General features: G+C 39.9%; 2 protein-coding genes across 2 annotated transcripts; both read right to left on the minus strand.

Annotated features, from left to right (window-relative positions):
• Window positions 1-273: 273 nt before the first annotated feature.
• Window positions 274-10402, minus strand: barx2 (BARX homeobox 2). Its single transcript, XM_046074546.1, has 4 exons — window positions 10118-10402; window positions 4824-5127; window positions 1775-1859; window positions 274-1296 (listed from the first exon to the last, which is right to left on the minus strand). The coding sequence occupies exons 1-4, from the start codon at window positions 10302-10304 to the stop codon at window positions 1009-1011; spliced, it is 864 nt and encodes a 287-aa protein (XP_045930502.1). The 5' UTR covers window positions 10305-10402; the 3' UTR covers window positions 274-1008.
• A 3441-nt stretch (window positions 10403-13843) lies between these two features.
• On the minus strand, window positions 13844-23024 carry rbm7 (RNA binding motif protein 7). The gene is made up of 5 exons (XM_046074547.1): window positions 22808-23024; window positions 22367-22529; window positions 16821-16896; window positions 15043-15136; window positions 13844-14823 (listed from the first exon to the last, which is right to left on the minus strand). Exons 1-5 carry the CDS (start codon window positions 22898-22900, stop codon window positions 14473-14475), a joined length of 777 nt encoding a protein of 258 aa, XP_045930503.1. The 5' UTR covers window positions 22901-23024; the 3' UTR covers window positions 13844-14472.
• Window positions 23025-24519: the final 1495 nt, after the last annotated feature.

Raw genomic sequence — 24519 nt, forward strand, 5'->3', positions numbered from 1 at the left:
TTTGCCGTGCATCTTTGGCACAGGCTATGATTTATTCCTTCTGAGAATCTCTGACAGCTTAAGAGTCTTAGTGGCCTCGTGGCAGACAGCAGAATCGCCCTGACTCCCATGAAAGAAGAAAAAAGATCAGGGACGGCAGTAACATCATACATACAAACAATTTAATCCAATTTAAAACAGCAGTTAAAAATACTGTTTTACATATATATATATCCGAAAGAACATATATTTTATACTTTATACACAATTCTACAGTATAATACAGTGCTTGACTTGGCAGAAATATTGATTTTCAGATTGAAAAAATAAAAATGCAAGCTTCACTGAGCAAATAATGAAAAGATTTGCGTCTTAAAGCTTTATGGAAGAACTCCAATCTTAACATAGAAGTGTTCTTTTCTAAACGTTAACACTTTGTCTCCAAAAACGGCACTTGTAATCAAAAACCACTGTGAAAAATATACTTGCATTTAATAGTTTCTAGTTATCAACACTTCAAAAGCTTTCCTCTGAGACCGACAAGGCACTGTAGCCATTTAATATAATTGTTTTTGGCAGTGAAGTGATTTATCATACATACATACATAGAGACACTATAGTAAGGCAAAACTTGATATTTTGGCACATGCACTATGTGAGGCAGCTTTGAGGATCGGTGGTGTGTGTGATCTTTCGTTGTTGTAATGCATGATACATGTTTTGCTTTGACTGGCCTGCTTGGTTTTGACAAATTTACACTCTTTATACCAGGGACCTGCTCAAATACTGTTTTTTAAAAGGCCCAATTTTTTTTTTACCAGTGCAATCAGTGTCAATGCATTTTAGCTCTTTGTACGGTACATTTTCCAATACAAAATAAAAGGCTACATTAGGTCTGGATGCCACCAATATGTTTCCAGTCAAATTCCTAAAGCAAATGGCTCTAAACACCACACAGGCTTTTTACAGTGATCCTGAGGCACTATTTGTTTTCAGGCTGGCATTAGTCTTTGGTTGCTTTGTTCTTGCTTAGCTGGCTGCGTGAGTCTCTGACTGCATCAGGTGCGGCAGCTCTCGCTCAGATGCCTCCAACGCTGCGTCTGGACTGTGAGTTTCTGAACTGAGATCTTGAGGTTCAAGCTGAGATGACTCTCCTCCATGAGCCAGCGTTGCTTTCTCGACCACCCTCCCCATCCTCTCCTCTGCCTCCATCTTCACTCTTCTCTCTTCAGCCTCTATTTCCTCTGTGGTAGGAATGGAGTTCTTCTTGGGTCTTCCCTTGGGCTTAGTCGGGGCCTCATGACCTCCTTTGAGCACCTAGAATAACACAAAGACAATCTTAGTGGACTCCTCTGGTAATAAATGGCAGCAGCAGTCAAAGGCAATGCTTGCTATTATAGTAATTAAGAGAAGACATATTGCTGCTGGCTGCCCCCTGTGCACTCATTTATCTTTAACGATTTCAGGCCTTTTTTGTTCTCTGAGTTGTTGACCCTTCTACAAAAGTGTTTGCTCTCACTGTCGTCATCATCAGTCATACCTCACACACCACACTCTCTCTTCCTGCCATACTGCTACCTACCATTTGCTTCTCTTACTATTATAGTGCAAATCAGCATTACATTAAAACAGTTAGTGAGTAGCAAAATCAAAGCCACACATTTGGATGAATATTTTACTTTTAAGGCTTACAGAAAAGATAAATAAAGAAAAGAGTAATTCATTTTTCCCCTTTGTCTTTCTATAAATCACTGTTACCAGACCTGTCAGGCTTCACTGTGGTACTGTCTCTTACCATTTTCTTCCACTTCATACGCCTGTTTTGGTACCATGTCTTCACCTGGAGCTGCGTGAGACCAAGTGACTGGGCCAGGTCTAACCTGCAAAATCACAAACAAAACAAGTTGCACATTAGATGGATATGTCAATTTTCAAGTCAAGTCAATTTTATTTATATTGCCCAATATCAATAAATAACAATTTGCATCAAGGGGCTTTACAGTCTGTACAGCATACAACACCCTGTGTCCTTTCTGCACTAAAGTCCTCTAAACTGAACAGGCTATAAACCACATTATTCCCATGCTTTAAAAATCAGCTTTAGCACTTCCTCCGGAAGTCAGAGCTACAATCAGTCGCTGTCTTTTTTCTCGCACTGACAGAAAAATATAGACATGATCAGAATCTTGATATTAACTGTGGTTTTTACCTTTTCACAAGCTTTATGCCTATGGGTGGGCAGCACTGTAAAGTTCAGTACAGTATACAACCTCTCTTACTCTCTTAACTCTGTCTTTGAATCTCACTTCAAAGCTGCTTTGCTAGTAGCTTGACTTTGACACTATACACCTGCAGCTCTGGAAACACTGTTTGAAACATCTGTACCGAGGTCAGTAATCCAATCACACAATTTGTAGCTGGACGAAATTCTGAATGCATCCACCACATGTGTTGATCCATGACTAATAGGGCTATTGGTTGGTGAGTAATGTGATACCTCAGGAAGGGACAGATAAAGTGAACAAGGCATCCATTTGTAAAGGAAAGGAAAGTTATCAGGGGTTTTTAAATGAGACTTCCTCTTCCCTGCTCTTCTCAAAGTCTTTAACAGTCAGATGAAGGGATTCTCACCCCCCCACACTCAGTGACAGGAACTGACTTTCATTTGATGGTGAAAGTGGAAGCCGAGACAGGGAAAAGGCGTGAACAGAATCTAAAAAGCAGAGCAACAACAGATCCCTGAGATTCATGGGATCATCTACATAACCATATACCTTACATAAAGGGCTGTGTGTGTGTGTGTGTGTGTGTGTGTGTGTGTGTGTGTGTGTGTGTGTGTGTGTGTGCTTACAAAAAAAAAAACAGACATACAGGCAATGAAGCTGTCTATCAAACTTCACAATCATACGTGCCCCAGTCTATAGCAGTTCAACAACTGGAGGCAAGGAAAAGTAATTGCAGAAAAGGAAAACACCCCACTTATTTATGGTCATTAGTTCTCAATGGAGAGAAACCACACATTTACAGCCATAGAAACAGTATTTAAGTTACTCCCTCCAGGCTACTGCAAGCCATTTTGCTCCATTCTCAAACCATTCACTTGGGAGTATTGGGTGTAACTGAATACCTTTTAATACTGATGATGATGATGATGATGATGATGATGATGACAGTGAGAATTATTAAGGCACTAATTATTATAATTGGAAGTTGCATAAAATCATTATTGCTCTGCAATATAAATAAGTCTTTTTCGGGGATATTTTTGGTTTTGGTTCCTCCCACCCGCTCGTGCACAGAGGCTCAATTTAAGACCGCAGAGGTTCCAAGCCAAGAAAAGGGAGAGAAAAGTTATCTTTGGATCATAACAAACCAAAGTGCGGAGCACGCCACACCTTTGATGTTGGGCTTTAGAGGGGGATTTTCTCTGTTGATGTTTTTCCACCAGCTGGGTATTTAATTAATTTTCAACGCAGTGTCAGAATCGGATATTTTGACAGGACACAGTATTTTGGCACAGATCATCCATCAGGGTAGTTGGTTTTGATCACAGAATTGTGCTCAGCCTCTGGGCTTCTGCTTTAAGATAAGGTATGGCACCTTTCCAATTGCTCCAGGCAAGTCAAGATGCAATATATTTAATAATGCATCTTGGGAGATTTCCCCATGGATGGGATGTAAATAGGATAACAAATAAATCTGGTTAATTGCAAATATGCTAATTTATTTTCAGATTAGATGTGGTATGTAGATACATTGCAAAGAAACACATCTGTGTGGAAAGTGTAGCTTTTTCCATTTCTAAATGCATGAACATACTGTACATGAAGCCAGATATTTGTGTTTTTTTTAATTAACAATGATTTACTCTCAGAATATAAAAAAACATAGATGAGTAAAAGGGGTGGAATGTATAAACATCCAGTCGCTACTTGATGCAAAGGTTCACAAGCAGATTCAAACCGTCCATGTGGAGGAAAGATTTTTTACAACATATATGGTTCAATACTATTCTGGGTTATAATGGAAAAGTAGCCACAGGCCAAAATATAAAACCGAGGCTTACAATAAAACTGGAAAATATAGTCTAACCTCATGTCAGGTCCCAAAAATGACCCACAGAGTGGAACTTAACACACAGATATTAACATGTAGATTACTTCATCTTATTGTCGAAAGCAAAATGAATCTACTATACACCTGCACATGTGTAAAAATGACTGGCAGTAAATCAATGTAATACATTTCTGTTTGCTTGTGTTGGCCACCTTCCCTGTTTTCTTCAGAATAAGGCAGTGTTTCTTTGTTGGGGTTGGAGCTCAGGGTTAAAAACATTACTCTTTTCTCAACGAGAATGCTGAGGTAATGCTCTGGCTTGGACAAATTCGCATTACATGAGACATTCCCCGCAGGATAAATCAAAAATGATGATGTTCGGTTAACCACTGCTCCATCATTGCAGTTGTGGCTTTCTGACCGTGCGTATGTGAGTGTGTGTGCACGTAATGCACTTTCAAAATGTGCTCTATGTCGATATGCAAGTTGTCAAAATGTCACAGTTGAGTGGTGCTTACATGACTGATTTTTTTACATCTGGTTGAAATGTAGTAACTGTGGTATTAGTTACCTTTAACATATCAGTGGTTTGCTTTCTTATATGTAACTTAGTAGCATTGAGGTTAGCACAGGCATGACTTACTATTTGTTATTTATGTACTTTTCTGTGGTGTGCCGGCTCAGCTGTCAGTGTGTGTGTATCTTCCTTTAGGTGCAACAGACTTTTACTACAATTCAAATATACCTAAACCTATCCAATCAAACGTGAGTGTCTCAACTGTACTGACCTATCAGGTGTGGACAGGTACTTCTGCTTCTGGAACTTTTTCTCCAGGCCCATCAGCTGCAGCTCGGTGAAGATGGTGCGGCTGCGACGTGGCTTCTTCAGGCGGGGCGTGCTGCGTTCCGTTTCCGACTCGCTGCTGATGCTGAGAGGCGTCTGGCTGGGCGAAGGCTCGGAGCCTCGCTGATGCTGCGAGGAGAGCAAGGGCAGGTGTGAGGGGACCCCGCCTGGAGAGGACGGCTGGGGCAGGTGGGGGGGCTGCCGCGTGATCACCGAGAGGAAAGGGTAGGCACGCAGTGACGAGGAGCCTGGAAGAGCAGAGACAGTGTGTCAGATGACAGGAACACAGAAATGCAATAAAGTCCAGTGGAGAGAAAAAAAGGAGAAAGAATAGACAGATAGATAGATAGTCTTTGTGAGCTCTTCTGTGCCTCTCAGTCACGTTGGTTGTACCATTATCGAACACTGTAATTGCTTAGACAGGTTCCTTTTTAATTGCCCTGTGTTTGCTGTGAAAAGTGTTTTACTTTTGACCTTCTCCATGTAGAGGGTTGTGATCCCAATGACGCAGGCTGTGTTTTACACTGCTCCTCTGAACCCTTCAAATGAATGATTATTTTTCAGAGGTTGTTAAACACTAACTGGCTTGATGTACATGCACACACACACACACACACACACACACACATTCAGACACAGTATGAGCTGTAATAAAATCCAAAAAAACTAAATCAAACAATGTTCAGCTAATAACCTTTTCTCCCTCTCTCTCTCTCAATCTTGCACATGTACACGGTCATATACAAACACACACACACACACACACATTTTTTATCTTTATCAGCACAGACAGAAGCAGCAAGACGCCAGAATCAATAAAAAATAACACTTGTCTGGAGCCGAGGCTGGAGGGAAGGAGACCAGGAGGTTGGCCGAAAGGATGTGATGGGTCAACCAAAGTGAAAATAATATCTGCCAGAAAAATCTTAACAGTTTCAAATATAAAACCAAACCTTCAGCCAAAATTTACAAGCCAACTGAGCACAGCACAGACTGTAATGCATGGGCTGATAAGGAGCTCCTCACTGACTGCAACAGACAACCTACACACACGGACACAGACAAACCTACATAAACACATAAACCAGTGCTCACAGGAGACATAAAGGCAGACTTTAGAATTGTTTCTTTCTGTTTCTTGTTTGTTTTCTGTCATTTACAGCAGGTCTGTTTCATCCTTTCGGCTAGTGAGATAACATGGATTTTAATGCAAATGTCAAGAAGAAGATGAATGAGAAGGATACTCAAAAAGAAGGTGTAGCTACGTTTCTAATCTTACACTATAGTAAAACACGAATTAACCCCACTATTAGAAGTAAGAGTCAAACATGAGTAGCATACAGGTAGGCACATCTGCTCTACACACACGTACAGACAGACACATATACCAGACACTGCCTTGGGCTCATTATGACATCATGGTAAGGCGCTGAGGTCATCACTAATTCTCCAATGCGAGATTGCTGCTGTTGCAACAGGTCTAGACAAGAAGACCTCTTTTCTCTGGCTGCATGCTCTTGCTCTCCATTTACATCTCTTCATTTCAACTGGTCTCTGTTTTTCTCTCCGTAAATCAGATCTGTATAAATGTGAGGATGAACCATCCGAAATAATGTTTGAACTCCTTTATAGGAGGAATATCACAGGATCACATGGATAAATATCACTTGCAGAATCGTAAGTGAAGGGAAAGTGTCCCTCATGTAATTGTAAATGGGACAAACATCTCCATTTCTCTTCACGATTGTCAGGAAATCTCTTGTCAACAAAGAGTTTGAAGTTGCCTCCGGACAGTCCCTCAGAGAGAGTACGAGAGAGAAAGAGAGAGAGAAAGGGGGGAAATGTCAGGCCTCGTGGTGACTTTCCACTGACAGTGAAGCCGTCTCTCTGAGATGTTGTTGACAAGTGCCAGTTTCCTGTCAATAGTCTACAAATAAACTGTTAGAGTAGCTGCAGGAGCGCAACTCAGCCCTGTACAAAAGCACACTGATACTCTTCATAATCACGGTAGGAATGTAAGGACTGGCACAAGTGCTTATGGTAACTATTACAGAAGACATACCTGCTAAGAATAGATCAAGAGAAGCAGTCTTTTAAGCATTCCTTTTAATACCAACAATTTGCTCTATCGATCATGTAATTACTATGATATAATATTTTTAATATTATATTTTTTAAATAATTTCCATTAAGTGAAAAGGGGGATTCTAGTTGTACAATTGCATGACAAATGCCGTCACCGCAGCAATGTTTAGAAGGTGAACAGTATTTCCCACCTCAGCCTGCTCCCTATGATTTTCACTTAACTCTTTTTTGTCAATGGGATGCTGAAACGGATGATTCATTGCTTAGTTATGACATGTGTGCGTGTATTTTTGCCATGTTTTAGATATAAACTGCCGGGTTACAGACTAGAGAGTTGCTCAAATGAACAGGTTTTTGTTTTTTTGGCCTTGCACTTTCTTTATCTGTTTGATCTTATTTCTTTAATTAGATTCATTCACCTGCAGGGCGTGACAGATTGGAGCAATATAATGCCAGTTCTCAACAAATGGTAGAAGGAAAGTGTCAAAAGCATCTTGTTGAGTTTAATCATCGCATTATTTTCTCAGGCACACAGACAAACTTCTCCAGCTGAAGCTGTGCGCCTAGCAAAATGCATTATATTAAACATAAGCGTTAACTATTTAATCTGAAACCTGATCCACACAGGTCTTCCTGTGGCAGCAGAAATCAGCCTGTAGCATGAACTACTTTTAGAACTGATTTATCACTGATCCTTTGTCAAGATAGAAAAATCTGATGGCAGTGGTTGAGCGGAAATGGCAAAGGGTGACAGGTTGTCAAACATCACCTTAACTAAAGATAGAAGACGTGTGTGCATTTTGTCTTTGCATTTATGCATACTTGCCTGTATGTGTTGACATGGGTGTAATCAACCTTCTCAAGGCGGCTTTATGCTTAATGGGAGACTTTATTGTCTGCAGCGGATTAAGGTATAAAATGGGATAAAAACCCTTTTACTCACTTGGATTTCTTCTATAAGCCCTCAGCCAGTTTCAAGCCAGTACGCAGCGGCCCTGAGGCTGCACACACTCCTGCTCTTTTTTTTGTGTGTTTTGTTTTTATTTTTCATCATGCTGTCAAGTGAGATTACACCACAGTTGATCTTAATCTCTCTCACCTCTTCCAGAAAACACCACTAAAAGCCCTGCCCTGGTTCTTGCTGAGAGATGGGACTCCAAATGAAATATTGTAACCTGCCATTACGTCGTTCTCTGTTTTGCACCAGGTCAGGGCTCATTGTCTCTGATCCTGCTGTAACTGACAGGTAGTTAATGCTGTGAGTATTAGTCACTTTTGCTGTACAAAATTATGGTCTGTATTTCATTTCAGTTAATAAAAATGAACTGAGATTCACAATAACGAGTCACGGGACAAGATGCAGGAGGAAGATTGTGTTGGTATGTTTGAGTGGCATACCAGTGATAAACAACAAAGAACCAACAATTAATTTATTATCAACTCCTTCAGGGAACATTTCTGACATTACTGTCTTTCAGCGGCCTCCGCTGGCAGCAGGAGGTTATAGCATGCCTTCCTATACAGAATGAAGAAGTCAACTTTCACTGTTAAGGGGCCATGCAGGGGCCATCCGCCTCTTCTTTTGCCCAGGACCTGTAAGGCTGCCAGCTTCTATATCAAGCACTTAAAGCCATTGATGTTGGGGAATATACAGTGTCTCACACCCCCGCGGCTACAAATAAGTGGTGGGCACAGTGTTCTGATATGCAGGGCGGGTTACTCTATCCATCCGAACGGAGGGGTGCCAGTCATAGTGCCCTCTAGCATACACCAACCCATATCAGAGGGATGAGGGAATCGCTTTACCTATTTATATCCACACACCACTGTCATCATCAAATTGCAGTGGCTATTATTTCAGACTTTAGAGCAATTATCATAATGGTTACTAGAGTGTGCAATAGCCTTTGAGTTGTTTTGACTCATCTGGAAATACAATTAAGACTCAGTCAAGACGTTTTGTTTTGACAAGACAACATGCACTGTGCCAGCTGAGCTTTGTCATACTATTTTCGTCATTTCCAGCAAGTACAAGACGCAGCATTGAGTCTACCTAACTGTCTTTCCATCTGTCTATCTATTTATCATGTATAGATCTAGAGATAATTCTAACTATCTCACTGAAAGGGAAATGAGAGACAGCATTTCACTAACTGGTACAAATTGGGAGGAGAGTGATTATCATTCAAAGGAATCAGCTTTAAATGAATGAACCACTTGTTTCCATTCTATATTCCCTTATGTGTCAATCAGCAGAAATCAGTGTACAGTGTAATTAATCATTTATAGGATGGTTTGAACCTCACTGTAAATTACATAATTTTTGTGTACAACTTTACTTTGTTCTAGGCCACATCTGTCTGTCTCATATTAGAGCACTAACAAGATACAAGCCACCCATTTGCAAATGTCCAGCAGTAGTAAAACTCATTAGGGAAGGTCTTTGGTTAAGCATAACACCCATATTAATCAAAGTATGACGTCAAACAGACTAAATGTTATAGCTTAATAGGGGCTTCAACAGTGAGATTTGACTTTATTCATCCAACTGCCTCTTTATTGATTTTTATGTGTAACTGCAACAATTTATCAATTCAGTCATTCATCAGCTTGCCCGCAACAGAAGCCCTGAAGCATTACTGACGTGAACTCACTCTACCGCATGACTTTGATTTTCAACGCTAGACTTGCAGTGACTTATAATGTAAACTGCAGAGTGATGAAGCTGAAGCAACTTTAGAAGGAAAGATGCATAAATTACTTGTAATTCATTTTAAACTGCTCCATTAAAAAAAGATCTGACGCAAACGTTCAAATGTAAGCGACAAATAAAATAAGCAAAAGATGCCTTGTAATCGTCACAAATATCAATATTTCCACATGATCATTTTGTCACTCCAGTGCAGACTACTATTTTGCACTGTAAATCCAAATTTTTTGATGTGCCATTAAAATCCTATCCTCTTTTTTTTTTCAATTTCAACTGAAAAACATATTAATAATGAAATTGATCTCATGCGTAAAAGTGTCAGGATTTCCAAAAAAACTATTCTAATTTCCCCACAAATGTACAGATGTTAGTAATTGCATTTCTGTAGGGATTTTTCTTTTCTAATTAGTTTCTTTCTTAAAAAGTCAAAACACTCATCTTACCCGAACACGAATGAAGAGGCTTCGGTCGTACAATGAGCGAAGGGCACACCGAGTAGAGAGAAAGTTTCTCAAAATAATCACAGGTCTCCTTGGAGAGGATCTCGTCAATCATGAAAGTCTTGTAGCGCCGCCTGGCAGCCTTCAGCTGCCCGGGGGAGGAGAGCCTCAACTCGGCTTGACAGTGCATGGTCTGTCCCTGTGCGCCGTGCGCTATCTTCGCAGAGCGCGAAAGTTTGCTCACTGATGTCTAAGGTTATGCAAGTTTAACCGTGTGGAAAACGCGACTACTGGAGCTCATGCGTTTAAATAAGTCATTTTTTGGCTTTCAAAAGGCAGTTTAGCTTTCCCTGAAGTGTCGTGGTGAAGATCAGCAGCCTTCAACTTGAGCTGCGCAGAGCGCCACGGTGAAAATGAACTGACTACGATCTGTGCTCACACCCACTGCTATATAAACCGTCCCTGAACACATCTCTACTGCTCCATCTCTCTCTCTCTCCCTCTCTCTCTTTTACAAATACACTTATGTACTGTACATACACGACCACCTCCCTAACAAGCCCCCACCACCACCAAACATTTTCTTCTCTCGCTATGATCTCCTTTACTTGTTGTTTTTCGAGTTAGATATATTAATATAATCAATAAAAAGTCTATTTTAAACCAAGTATTATTATCAAAGTTTCAGATCAAATACAAAGACCTCTGTGGTATTAATTCATTTTAACAAACATCGTGCCAATTCTTTTGTTTCAAAACTTTTATTTGAATAAGCCTATTTGTGCATGTTTTAATTTAGGTCTTGATGCATCCTCCTCTAACTTGTTTTCTTATTAACTCAACGCAACTTTGCTTCAGACATACAATACACGGTCTACTCTTTCGATATTTTAACTTTGGACTCAAACAGAAAAAAAACGTAAAATGCCATAGGCTGCCAAGGCCAATCAAACCAGTGAGGGTAATGATGGGTTCATGTTTTCTTTCTTTCATAATTCTTAAATCATTAATATATAAATGGGTTGTGTCCTGTCCAGAGTAGAAACACAGATGACAAGATTCAATTTTGTAAACTTTTAACATTATTTAAATTGTATTATAATTGTTACTATTAAATATAATAATAATAATAATAATAATAATAATAATAATAATAATAACATTTAATTGTCGCAAAATAGCGTAGGGAATTTCTTGTTGAAAGAGTAGATAAGAAAAACATTAAAATTACAGGCTACTTATAAAGAAGGAAAGTCAGGAGCCATAACTGCGGTTGTAGGCCAAGTCAGTAATGTAATTTTCTTTATTTACTTGCCAACTACACTGACGCATGCAATTACAATTTATTATTAATCAACAATTATGTGCGCGTGGCAATAAGGCAAGCCAAGTAAAAGACCGTCTCACTAACTACATATATCTCAAACAAATAAGAGCAAGAGTACCTGCAACTCATTTTCCAGTTTGATTCAACGATAAAATCAAACTTAACATTATTATTGGTCAGTCTGATCAAAAAGGCTTTAAGGAAACGTAACAGTCTATCAGTCTCAGGCATACCGGCTGATGTGTCTGACAATCATGTCAATTCCCTTGACAAGCTGAATCTCTCCACATGCTTCTCCCTGACATAAACCTTTTGTGCTTTTTTCTATAAATCCACCTTTTAATGATATGTATTGAATCTGAATGAGAATCAGCATTATTGTCAATTTGGTTTACACATACAAGGAATTTTGCTTTGGTGTTTTGGTGCACAATGAACATAGCAGGTAGACAAATAGGAGAAAGATAAAGATAGAGCAAGTGCTGCAAGTCAAAGTATCACAGTAATAAAACATTTAAATTTCCTATTTTATTTCGTTCTTTAAAAGCTCTCACATAGGCCTATTGCAGATTTGTGCGGATAGGCTATTTGTTTGAAAAACTAAGTAGACGAGGTCATAAAAAGAGTTTTACTTTTTGTTAACGATTCACATGTTGTAGGCTAATTTAACTCAAATGAAAGCCGACCCATAACTATGAGGAAACCCGGTGCAGGTAGGGTTTCAAGTAGCGTCGGTGTCCTAAGGCGGATCCGATTATCATCACTAGAACTGGAAATAAATTGAACTCGTTGGCGTCTTGTGCCCCCGAAGTATGTAGTGTTCAAAGTGTGGAGGAGGAAATATGGGAGCTCTGCATGGTAAAGCTCGGCTTCTTATCAGAGGCTTGATGGCTCGATCAAAGGGGGGTGGGATGAGAACAACTGCTGTGAAGCACACTTACTTTTTGAGGGTCGGGTGGAGAGGGAAGCCACTGTATAAATGAAACGGGAGGGAGGTGGAGGTTAACCTTAAAATTTCCTGAACTTTTTTAATTAGTCTATCATTTTACTATAAACTGTATTTTCTTTTCTGTTTTACTAAAGCGTCATTTTCTGGGAGGTTTCACTAAAGAAAATGTAGGCCTATGTAGGCTAATTAATAATACCTTGGATATAGGCTAACGGCATTAACTGATTTTAGCAAATGCGACAATAGGCTAGATGAGATAATCCCAAATTTTGGCAATACATGTTCACATGTTTTAAGGGAATTAAAATGGCGTCAAAAGACAAAGACTAGTTAAGTTAGGCCCACGTTCTGGGCTACTGTGGCACCGTGAACCCAACAACCTGCAGGCATCTTGTCATTTGTGGTCTGCGTTGCAGGACTGTTAAGAGGTAGGGTGTTTGGAAGTGGACCATTTCAGGAGACACGCTTCTATACAAGTCCACACAGCAGCGGCTACCGAGCTGCCTCTCTAATCCGCCCGTTCCAGGGCTGGAGACGCCAGGCAGATCAACCAATTAAAAGAGTTATGCCACTTCCATAAGCGTAATAAGGGGCTTCCTAGTACTGACACCGAACAGAGGATACTCTCTATTAGAGCGATTTGGGAGCATCAGGATGCAATATGACACGAGACAGATAACAGGCAAGACACAGAGCTTATTGCAGCGGGTGCAAATGCACCTCCACTTTTGGACACTGGGAGATTTATTGGGGGTTATAGTCGTCGATACAGCGCAGGAGCCGCTCAGTGGCATAAGCACTTTCGAAAGGGTAGATTATGACCTCAACGCGGACATTAAGGGATTTGATCACCACTTTGTTTTAAGCAAACCCGAACAGAGACACTGGGGCATCAATGCTGATCGCAACACATATGTTAAGGATCAAGTTGCTGCTAATTCTGGGATGGGATAATAGCCTTTACTTCGTTCACATCTGTAAATTGACCAGAACCTGTGCCATATACAAATCAGTGTTAAGACTGATAAAAGAGAAGCCATGGTTGTGTTCAACTCTGGTGAAGACATGCACCTAAACATAATTGCATGGTGTAAAGTGAACAGGGTGTCAAATCCATGTAAAGACTTGAAAGCATCCTAAATAGAAAGGTCACATGTAGGAGCTGATCATGTGTCTCAGTTATATTTAACATCTTAATTGATTCAATAAAAAGGATGTGCATGGCGCCACCTGTAGATTACTTCATAACCCACTGAACAAGCATATTAGTTACACATGCGCCATTTATAGGTGCAGATCAGGCCATGTGTGCATGCATTACTGCATGTAGCATTTACATCCAATAGCTCACTTGGTTAACTCTCACATACACAAAGAGCTGTAAATAGCATTCATGATGAACAGCCAAGTCCCAGGCATTTGTGTTGTGGCCAGAAGAAAGACAATGCAACAATCAAATGAAAAGGAGCTTTATAAGAATGAAAATGTTCATTTTAAAATGGTTGTCTTACAGACTCAGAATAAAAAAACTAAAATAAAGCCCTTTTTTTTTGTTTTTGTTTTTTAAACAAAGAGCAAGGATATCTAACATTAAGAAAGGATGGTGCCCTGTGGCAGTAAAAGTGGTGCTGGTGGAATCTTTAGCTGAAACATTTGTTCTTTTTTTGCAAAAGTACCTGAAGAATTTTTTAAGTTCTGGGAGCACCATTTCATTACTATTTGCATAACATAAAAACCGGCCAATATCCTAAATCTTTTTTTTAAATGCATGTTTTTTTCCAGCCATGTCTGATTTTTTTTTTCCCTTGCTCCCATGACAATACAGTTCTTCCCCTCAAAATATCTGCAACATCTGTGAGGAAAATCTCACATGGAAGAAGTGTACAAATTTAAAAACACCTTAAAAAGTAAACAAAAAATGGCTCTAAGGCATACGTTATTAAATCTTCAAACTCGATCATGTACAAACAACCTGAGTATACATGTGAATCTGTCAACATAATTGATGATTTTTTTTTTTTCTAAGTAAGCTGTCCACAAATTTGTGAAGGACTGAAGTCTTTACAGAAATCCCTTTGTGTCTCAATATCGTCGCCATCTATTATCTTGGTAGCCACGGCTGCCACCCCTCTCGCCATGATGTTTGTTGCCACCTCTGCTGTCATGGTGTCGGTTGCCACTCCTGTCATTCTGATGGTAGTTGTCCCGGCTGTGGCCGTGTTGCTGATGACGGGCGGAACTTGATTCATCTGTGTAGCGCTGATTTCTGCCACTGCTGTTCATCTGGGATGACTGATGCCGATAGGGGGTTTTATCGTGTTGCCTTGAGCCACCTCTGCCAGAATTTCCACCTCCAGGTGGTTGCCTCTGCAGAGGCTTGGAGGAGCTGCCATTCAACTGCTGCATTTGGAGCTGCCACATCATGTTGCTCATCTACGGATGAAAGAAAAGGCTGATAACAGGACCTGTGTTTCATACGGTTCACTTAGGCCAAAAAGTGCATTTCTGTTCTTGTCAAATTATACAGTGTACACATTTCTTCATATAGGCACATTTGAACAAGCAGAGAGCAGGTCTTTATACATCACATCTTAAATAGAGACAGTAGTGCTGTGTCTTATTAAAAAAGAAAAAGCATAAAATAAAGGTTACCATGACATTCTTCTGCAGATTATCAGGAGACGAAAAAGACCTCTGCATTTGAGGTGGAGGAGTGTACGGTGGAGAACTGAACTGGATGGGGGTCCTGTAAGAGTAAAGCTAATCAGTGTCAATTTTCTCTTAAAGCAATGAATGAAAAGAGCAACAAGTCTACATAAGGTCAGCTGCACATTCACCCATCTACTTCCCATAAAATCAAAGTCTGACGTCAACATTTCTGATTATTTTAATTATTGCCAGTTCATGTTTTTATTCACGCTTTGACCTTATTTCACCTATTCTATACTTACAGAAAGGTCATGCGTTTTAAGATGTCATAGAATCACTTGAAAAACTACTTCTGAGTCATGTTCACAGATATTCAGCTGGATATCCAAGAGGGGGATAAAAATGAGCACTTGGGAGAATAAAAGGATAATCTGTCTCTAACAATAAAGCCAGCAAAAATACAGGTGGTAATATTAATGAAGGGTGACACCCATACAAGAGTGCTTTCCTATTGTTTTGATTATGAGTGATTCAACCACACAACGATCATTAAGATCCACTGTAAAACTTTAAAACACCTGTGAATACAGACAGATAAAAGATTTTAGTACAGTACATCCCTTTATCAAACGTGATGTAAACAAGAACCTGTCAACACAAACTAAGACTTCAAGACAAGAACAATCAGGAGCTAGTTCCACACGATTCATCCATCCACCCACGCCAGCCAGATATCACCATTGCATCAACTGGGAGAATGCTCAAGATAATTGGCATGTTGAATTTATGCTGCGGTTGTTGAAAAACCAAGAGAGAACTGCTGAGATGTGCGATATAATAACCTATCAACATGTCCATCAGCACTGACAGAAAGCAAAGTCTGACAGATCCAAGGGACTGGGTATTTACCTTCAACTGATGTTGCAATAAGTGCATTATTCATAACTGAACTAGATAATTTGTTTTCCTTTTGTGAAGTTCCTTGCTGTCAAAAAGAACTCAGCTGTCCCCAATCCAACAGTGGAAATTAGTGACAGTCACAAAGGGGATTAGCCATGCCAAAGTATGGAGTAAGAGGGCTAAAAGGGCATACTTTAATTACAATCATTATGGTCTCATTGAGGCTTTCTATTCACAGATTTGTTTTCCATAGCTGCAGTGACAGTTACAAACATTATTAGTTAAAAACATATATACAAAATTTCCAATTAGTTCTAGATGGATACATGTAGAAAAAGGTATATGAATTGAACAAGAAAGAACAGTTATTTTAAACTACCAAGTCTGTCTTTCCCAACAAATATGTTAAGTTACGCTTTTCTCAATTCTAGTAGAACAGATTGACATAATTTAAGCACCACAGAATGCAAGACTACATTAAACTGGACTGATACTGCCAAATTTAACTAGGGCTAATACTTTCAAGTTTTCCAGCAAATGCCCTAAATAGGCACTGGTGCATGAAATTTGGCATGAAACGTGGAAAGGATTGCACACCCAGTCTTCTGTGTGTGTAAATACAGACCAGTCCAATCCCATTTCATACCACATATTTTGCCAGAGCGCCAGTTTTTGTACACAAGGCACTGCCAAGACCATGAAAAAGGTCCAATGTCCAAGTAATATTCAATAAGGAGGAAGCATCTTTGAGAACAAATCCCCCCACAGGGACCAGGGCTAAGAGGCAATGACGAGCCAATGGCTGCTGTAACGCTACTGATGGTAACAAGGTTTTGTTGCAAGCACTGTTGCTGGACAAACTGTTCATGAGACATCATTACCTCTGGCCATGGGGATTTGGGGTATTTGCAGGACTTGAAGTCTGCGAGTTCCCTGGACTGCTGCTGTGACTGCTACCTATGATGGGGCAAAGGGAACAAAACACAGTTTATTAGTTAAGGACAAAACAATTCAAGTTTGAAAATAACTGCCACACTGTGCAAGTACAACAATCTTGTACTTTTATTATTGTGTTTCACACCGTCAGGGTTCCCACTCTTTTCCAAAGACATTTTCAGTGATGATGTAGCTGGTATGAAACAGGATCACGTCATACACAAATATGTTCCTCCCAGCGGAAGTCTAATTTTAAAGATGTGCAGACTACGGTTATAACTTATAAAATCTATGAATTCATCTAGAAATTATGATAAAATTGATCTTGCCCCGTTTTAAAGCTATGCTTTAATATGTTTTTTTAGTTATGCCATTGTAATTTTGTTTCTGTTGGAAAGCAATTTGTGTTCTATGCTTGGCAAGTACTTTTCTTATGAATATTTTAATCACTGCTGCCTGAACACAAGTAACTGAAGAGCCTCTACACAAATAGACTACAAAAATCACTGAGGTCCGTTAGCGCAAATGAAGTAAAAGGTACAAAAACCTAGTTCAGAGAAGTTGCTCACTGTACATCTATAAGACCATTGTCACAACACCACATTTTATTTAAACTTCAAAACAAACTTGGTTTATTGATATGCATGTTTAATATGATTACTGGGACTACTTCATAGGTGTGCAAATACCAAAAGTTAACTGATGTTCTAAAGAACATGTCTCAACAGGAAATTAAACAAAGCCGTGGTATAAATCAGCTTATCACACCATACATTAGCCCCTTTACGAACAAAGCTAATTACAACCCACTGCGAGCTACAGCTAAAAAGTTTCATGTCATATTACGGTCCATTTTATCATAACGTAGCATTGAGTTTGAAGAGTCAATGCTAGCAAAGAAAGAAAAAAAATAAAAATAAAGTGCTGTTAGCCAGTCTTTAGCCGGTGTTTGATGCACATACAGCTGGGCTCCTATTCACTTTTCACTCTTATCAAACTTCCTCAACAATACCCAACACATTTGAACCCATTGCTCCTAGCCAGAGTGGAAACACAAACCTTAAACCTTTGCAAGCAAATCAAGCTAGCAAAATGTCAACTTCAGCAAATGAACTAAACATGTTAACCAATTTAACATTCAACCATTAAAAACAAGTTGAGAAGAAAACATTAATTTATAAACCTAATAAAAACTACCACAGTTAAAAGCTACTAGTGACAAATATTTATCTTTGGAGAATAATGCAACAGGGATGGAAATTAACACCCGCCAACCGTGTGTGTTTTTTTCCCATTTGGCGGCCAAATGTTGGAGGGCTACCCGCCACTTGGCGGGTTAATATATCCAGCATATAATTTCTATTTGACGGTAATTAGAAGCAGACTGGCGTTGGTGGATGTGTGTCACACTGAAATTAGTCCCCAATGTACCAAGGTATCAAAAATCGTGTAACACCGATTAGGGGCGTTCATTTGTTGTTATTGATGTGTTCATTTCAGGTTACTTGTGTTTGATTGGCGTAGATTCGTGGCATTAGGGGACAGGCAACAGGAGTCGGGAAGGGAGAGTGACGCCAGGAATCCACTGACTCCGGCTACAGCAAGTTACGGCTGCGCCCAAAGCCCAGCGTCAAAGTCCACTGGAAGCGTCTCAGAACACATTATTTACTTATTAAATTTGTCCTTTTGTGCTTCTACTACATCCTTCACAGCTCTATGTGATCCCATTTCGTTCCGTTAACTTCAGGCTGCATTTCCCACAAGGTGCATTTCACAATCAGAGCCTTTTGCCTGTCTGATTTTGCTGACATGTTTAGATTTTGTTGATTTGGTAATCAGAGTTTGCATTTTGTGCTTCTACTATGATTAAGTAGTATTTGTTAATGATTTAATTTTGTGTTCTACTATATAAGTAATTTGTTATTTTAATCGTGTTTGTTGTTTTACGATCAAGAGTCTCCACAGGGTATTTTATTTTGAAAATTGCCCGGATTCTCAATGCCGTTCTGTGTCTGACTTCCTGCCTGGTTTGTGCTGCTTGACGCGGCTTGCAGCAAAATAGACCTGCTACCAAGGCTGCGTTCGAAAAAGTATTTTTGATTAGGAAGGTTCTTAACTGAGTGAAGTGAACCGGAAGTACTGTATTTCAGTGGCAGCCATGATTAGAGCTGTTCGAATCCTCTAAAAGCTAAGGAAAAGTGCTTCAATGCTCCCTTTCATATCTCCTTTAGCATAGGGTACACCGGACCATCCTTTATGAAAGGAAAGGAGAGAATGCCGTCCCACAATTCTTTGTGGCGGCAACATTTAAAGCGGCGCACGTTCTCAAACGATAAAATCCATCAACCACATTTAGCAAGACCCTTGCAATACAGACGCACATTATGATACTTTAATAAGACTCACAATTACCTCCTTTCTTTTGGTTTGTTTTCTTTTGGCTTTTTTGTAATCTAATACTGTTTCAACACCGTTTTATGTTTCGGGTTGGTGAAATAAGCCATTAAGTGTTTTCTACAATAAAGAAATAAATCACCAACCATGACGGATAAAGGAGGTTGATCACCATGCAAGTTACCATTGGCTATTAAGCCTTTTCTCTTATGCCATAACTTGCTAATATGCATATAGGCCTGTCTTAAACTGTCAACAATAACTGAGAAGCATGCAATCTGTTAATGTTGTTGCAGCATGTAGCCTCACGTTATGTACTGCAGCCTTCAGCAAATTAATTTTACTTCAGTCGCAGATGCTGACACCCGTAATAAAAGGCAAAGATCAAGCTGGATAACCTCTACAGTAGGCGTCCCACACACTGATTTGTTTGTTGCGGCCTGCCACATTATCAACGCTGATTTCCGATTGATTGTTACAATTTAAAATGGGTAAAATCGTACTTGATGACAGAGCGCTGCACAGCGCATATGTTCTCTCAGCATCTCCTACTCGCCCCGTCGCTCTCTCTCTCGGCACAGTTGTGTGTCATTCTGTGGGAAACACTGTATTTACATACAACTGGGATTCATGTTGATAAATACCCCTGTGGGTGGGCAGGAGGGTGAGTGTGAGCAAGCAATCTCAAATGTGACAACCCTGTCCATTATTTAGTGACTGGTAGGCTACCGTATCTGCCTTTTTGCTATCTTGGTTATTAAGTAATATATTCCACCGTGTTGTCCACCTTTAGATAGCCTGCATTACAACAACATGGGGCGCAGTGTCAAAGGTGCGCTTTTTGTAGTCCATCTTCGGAATATTGTAGTTTTACCACGTGAAGCAACGTCAGTAACATCCGCCGTGGCTTATAAAAGAGCAGTCGGATTCTCTGAGCCCCGCGGTCCTCTTTTCCGAAGTCCTTATAGATTCTCCTTTACATCTTTCCTTGACCTCTTGACGTTTTCCATCGAGGTCAAAGAGAGGAGGTTAGGAAAGGAGATTTTGACTTTTTGACCGCAGCCCAATTCTCTGCAGAACGGAGCGCCGCTTCTCGGACGCACGGCCACTGCGCCTGGTGGACTCACGAGCATCGACTATAATGGCCACGATTAGCTCTGACAACTGCGCCATAGCCAGTGGATTTTAGGGGTGAGAGTGTAGCCGATTTCATAGAGATCAGCACAGAAAGAATATCCGCATTTATGGCGCAGTCGGATCTTCATACTGAACAAAAGTTTGCACCTTTATCCCATGTGATAAGGCCTTTATCCCGCAATCGTGTGCTTTTCACATAGCGGTTCGGCTTTACAGGAACGAGCAGCGTGCCACGGCATGTCGGCTGTGATCGTTAGTCTTTCTGTCTCGTGCCTGTCACCAACTTTCCCTGCTCAGAGGCGGATAAATTCTGCTCCATACCTTTCATAAAGTGCAGCGAGTCGGCAGATTGGCGCCATACCTCTGTGAAAGCTGCTAGTGTTAGGAGCTAATTACAAAAGTTGTAATAGGAGTGTTTTTAGCTTTTAGCTGGGTAGTTGGCGGTCCAGTCAGTGTCTGACAAGCTTTCAGATCTTCTAATGGCCCTGCTGTTCTCCCCAGAGATCAAGGAGAATGATCCATAGGCTGTATAAAAAAAAATGTTGATCCCACAAAAGCTGTGATGCTGTGGCACCAGGACTCCATCAGAACCAGGAGGCCAGAAGAGGGTGATTGTAGAAAGTGAGCATTCTAATGAGGAGGTTTAAGTTGAATGATTTATAAGCATCTTGTAAGTTTATACCAATTTAATGTTATGTTTTAAGTACATTTAATATCAAAAATTTGGAGGATTTTTTCCATCTACCAGCCACCTTGGCAGGTGAGCCAAAAAGTTAAGTTTCCATAGTGCTGTGCTACCATGTGAACTGACTCGTGTTCCAGGAAATTTAACTCATCTTCCATATGCTTTCCATGACTGGAAAATTTTTCAACTGTTTCCCAGGTTTTCCAAGATGCGTGGGAACCCCGCACTGTGTGATACAAGTTTAAATAAACACAGGGACACTTAAAACTGGCATGTTTAGGAAACAAGCAGTATTGTAATTAATGATAGTAACAAACTGGAGAAACTTCTACAACAAAGGTAAATTAGTACTAGTACTTGGCATAGTTTCAGTGAGTATTGAGAGTGATGCAGAGATCGAGAAGTGGCTGATGATATGCCACTAGAGGTTCAGCGGCAAATGCTGATCCCTAGAGTGGTATGCCCTCTGAGTTCCATCGGCACATACCGTTTCCATGCCTCTTGAAAGTGGTAAGCCACTGTCGGACTATCACACCAATACCCCGACGCATATGCAAATGAGCTCCTGGCATAAATGTATATTTTATTTTTTTCTTTACTGACAATGGAGCACCTTAAATAAAGAGATGTAAAGTTTCTCTTGGCGATTCTGTTGTTGGGATATGTTGCTTTTGAAATTACAGTCATTTCATAAATCCTTACCAATTTACCCAAAGCTATGGCATGTTAAATGTGTTCGTAGAACAAGATCACACATCATACTCCAGGGAGTGGAACATTAACCAGGCATACGTATGGCAATTCACCATATGCCATTTTCTACTGACCTACCACTTTTGATAAGGCGGCATATGCCATTTTCAAGTCGCATCTTTAATCTACTGCGGCTATCATGATTGCATAAGTGAGCACTACATTATATAGCCACATACGGAAAAAGAAATGAAGATTAAAGATGCGACTTGAAACTCGCCAGGAACAGGTTTTTGAATCTGTGGATGGAGTCAGTCCGCAGCTGCTGCACACAACACGCGCACGGCAACCAGTTAGTTTGAAAACCAGTAGGGCTACAACACCGGATAATTGTCTTTTAAAGAAAACCATGAAATCTGTGACCCGTGTGGAACAAACTGAGGCTACTTCGACATGTGTCTATCAGTGTAACTCTATTAGATTAGCTTAAGTAATGTTTATATATGACAAAGATGTAAAAAATAAATAAATAAATAAACTAAAAAAAAACGGGTCACTGGTTACAAATGACAGTCAACTCACCCGATCTGAACTGCACATGAATAGTTCTCCCATGCAGCGATGTCCCGTTGAGTAGTTGCATGGCATATGGCACGGACACTTCATGTTTGTAAACGGCAAAACCAAATGTTTTCTGTTTCCCATCCGAGTCTTTGGGGATTTTTGTTCTGATGAGAGGTCCTGCCTGCAAAAACAATTAAATGAGTGTACACAAACAATAACTAGCTATAGCTAACGTTAGCTACCTGCCGTAATCGACTCAAGAACACGAAATTGTCCACAGCGTGTGTTACAACAAAAATTTGCGTTACAACATATGTAAGTATATGTACGTATTGCACACTTCGTATCTTAAGCTAACATTTTCGGACCACCTCAACTCGATTTCGATTTGCTAGCATTGTCTGTGTTATGCTATCCTTGACATTTGCTAGCTATGGCTAACGTTAGCGACAACAGCACCTGTAAGAACAGTTCGAACAAAAGCTCCTCAGTCACTCTCGCATCTAAGTTTCTTATGAAGAGCGTCCGATCCGCTTCGTCCTCTATTCCCATTGTATTTGAGCAAATACTGACACTCTCCAAGTTTTATGTTGTGGCTGCTAGCGTCTAGCTTAAATAAGCCGTCTGCTCAATATAATTGGAAGGCCTAGGTTGTCGTAAAGTGAAATGCCGTTACATTTCTGCTTCCCGTCGTACTGAAAGGCGGCTACTTTACGACACATGCATACACGCGTATTCATCGACGCTGTAAATGTTTTGTTTGCTTTGAGACTAGCTCATAAAACTCCAACAATTGATGGATGCAAACATGTTTTCATTAAACACATTTTGTAATACATGACATATTTAATCATGGTTCGAAACACGGGGGGGATTGGAGGGATCTGGCCCCACACCAAGAGGCAAAACCAACATTTCAGGCGGGTCTTTCTTATCTGTATTTTTAAATATTACAATGTATTTCCCGTACTCATGACTTATATTCAACAATCTTGAAATACGATTTCAAACACCCCTAAAACGTACTGTACCATTCCCTAACATTGACGTTTGTTGAACGTCTTGTCTGTCTGCATCATTCGCAGCGTTGCTTCTCCAGTCCGGTGCATCACACGCTAACGGAGAGCAGGTTAATGTCAGTAGTAACTATCTAGCTGCTTTAATACACTTAAGTTTCCTACCTTCAGAGACTTGTAATTAGCATTTCTTTTACTTAAAATGAGCAATCTGATGTTAGCTAGCTGAGAGCCAACCCTGTCATTTCATTATAATTTCATATTTTATGTAATTGTCAGCTAATACTGGTGTTTAGGCATGAGCAGTGAAATCGGGGATTAGTTATTGTAGAGATACATTTTTACACAATATAGAGTTTATTATTTCATTTGAAGTCTTTTGTGAGTTCTTTTACAATAAACTCTGGAATTCCCAATAATTCCCAATTCCCCAAAAACAGTGTATGACTACTGCTTTATTGGACGCAGATTACATCATTCACAGTCAACATGAGCAAGAGGAAAGGAGATATTTGCTAAAAAAGAGTAAGGTGAAACTTTAAACTTGATGAGAATGATAAAAAATTAGGAACTTGAGATAATAATGCAGACTGTATTTTATGTGTCTTTAGTTCTGTATCAACACTGTGTGGGTTTGTTTGGAGCGGTCATGATGGTCTGCTGTTGTTTGTCTGACTTGCTGGCAGTTTTGCTCTAGAATGCTTGGTGACCTCTGACTACAAAGGTTGTTGTGTGGTATGGGGCACCGGTGAACTGGTGTAATGAATTTGATTCATCAACATCTACAGACTGGTGACATTAGTTAAATAAGCAAGGATATTGTAAGCATTGTAAGATTTTAGTTCACTGAGCCCGTGCCTGAGCTGTACTGGGTTTTCTTTTGGACCTGGAAAAAAAGTTGACCCCCCCGTTGTCACTGTATAATTCGCACCCTGTATTTAATCTTCTTTGGGAGCTACAACAATAGCACAGAACAGTAGAGCTTTGAACATTTAAAATGTGTTAGCTTTAATCCATTAATTATTTTTTAGGTTAATTTTAAATACACATTAAAGACAAATTGTTTAATCTCTAAGTAAATATATATATATCATAATTCACAATTTCCCAGAATCTAAGTTGACATCCTCAAATGTAAAAAACATTTTGTTTCTT

This window comes from Micropterus dolomieu, linkage group LG17 (genome assembly GCF_021292245.1).
Source record: "Micropterus dolomieu isolate WLL.071019.BEF.003 ecotype Adirondacks linkage group LG17, ASM2129224v1, whole genome shotgun sequence".
NCBI classification, from domain to species: Eukaryota; Metazoa; Chordata; class Actinopteri; order Centrarchiformes; family Centrarchidae; genus Micropterus; species Micropterus dolomieu.

Coding starts and splice junctions, on each gene's coding strand:
- rbm7 (XM_046074547.1), bottom strand. CDS start 22,900: ATGGGAATAGAGGACGAAGCGGATCGGACGCTCTTCATAAGAAACTTA. Junction 22,530..22,807: donor TGTTCGAACTGTTCTTACAG/GTGCTGTTGTCG, acceptor TTGTTTTTGCAG/GCAGGACCTCTCATCAGAAC. Junction 16,897..22,366: donor TCATGTGCAGTTCAGATCGG/GTGAGTTGACTG, acceptor GCCCCATCATAG/GTAGCAGTCACAGCAGCAGT.
- barx2 (XM_046074546.1), bottom strand. CDS start 10,304: ATGCACTGTCAAGCCGAGTTGAGGCTCTCCTCCCCCGGGCAGCTGAAG. Junction 5,128..10,117: donor GCCTCTTCATTCGTGTTCGG/GTAAGATGAGTG, acceptor CTGCTCTTCCAG/GCTCCTCGTCACTGCGTGCC. Junction 1,297..1,774: donor GTATGAAGTGGAAGAAAATG/GTAAGAGACAGT, acceptor GTGTTATTCTAG/GTGCTCAAAGGAGGTCATGA.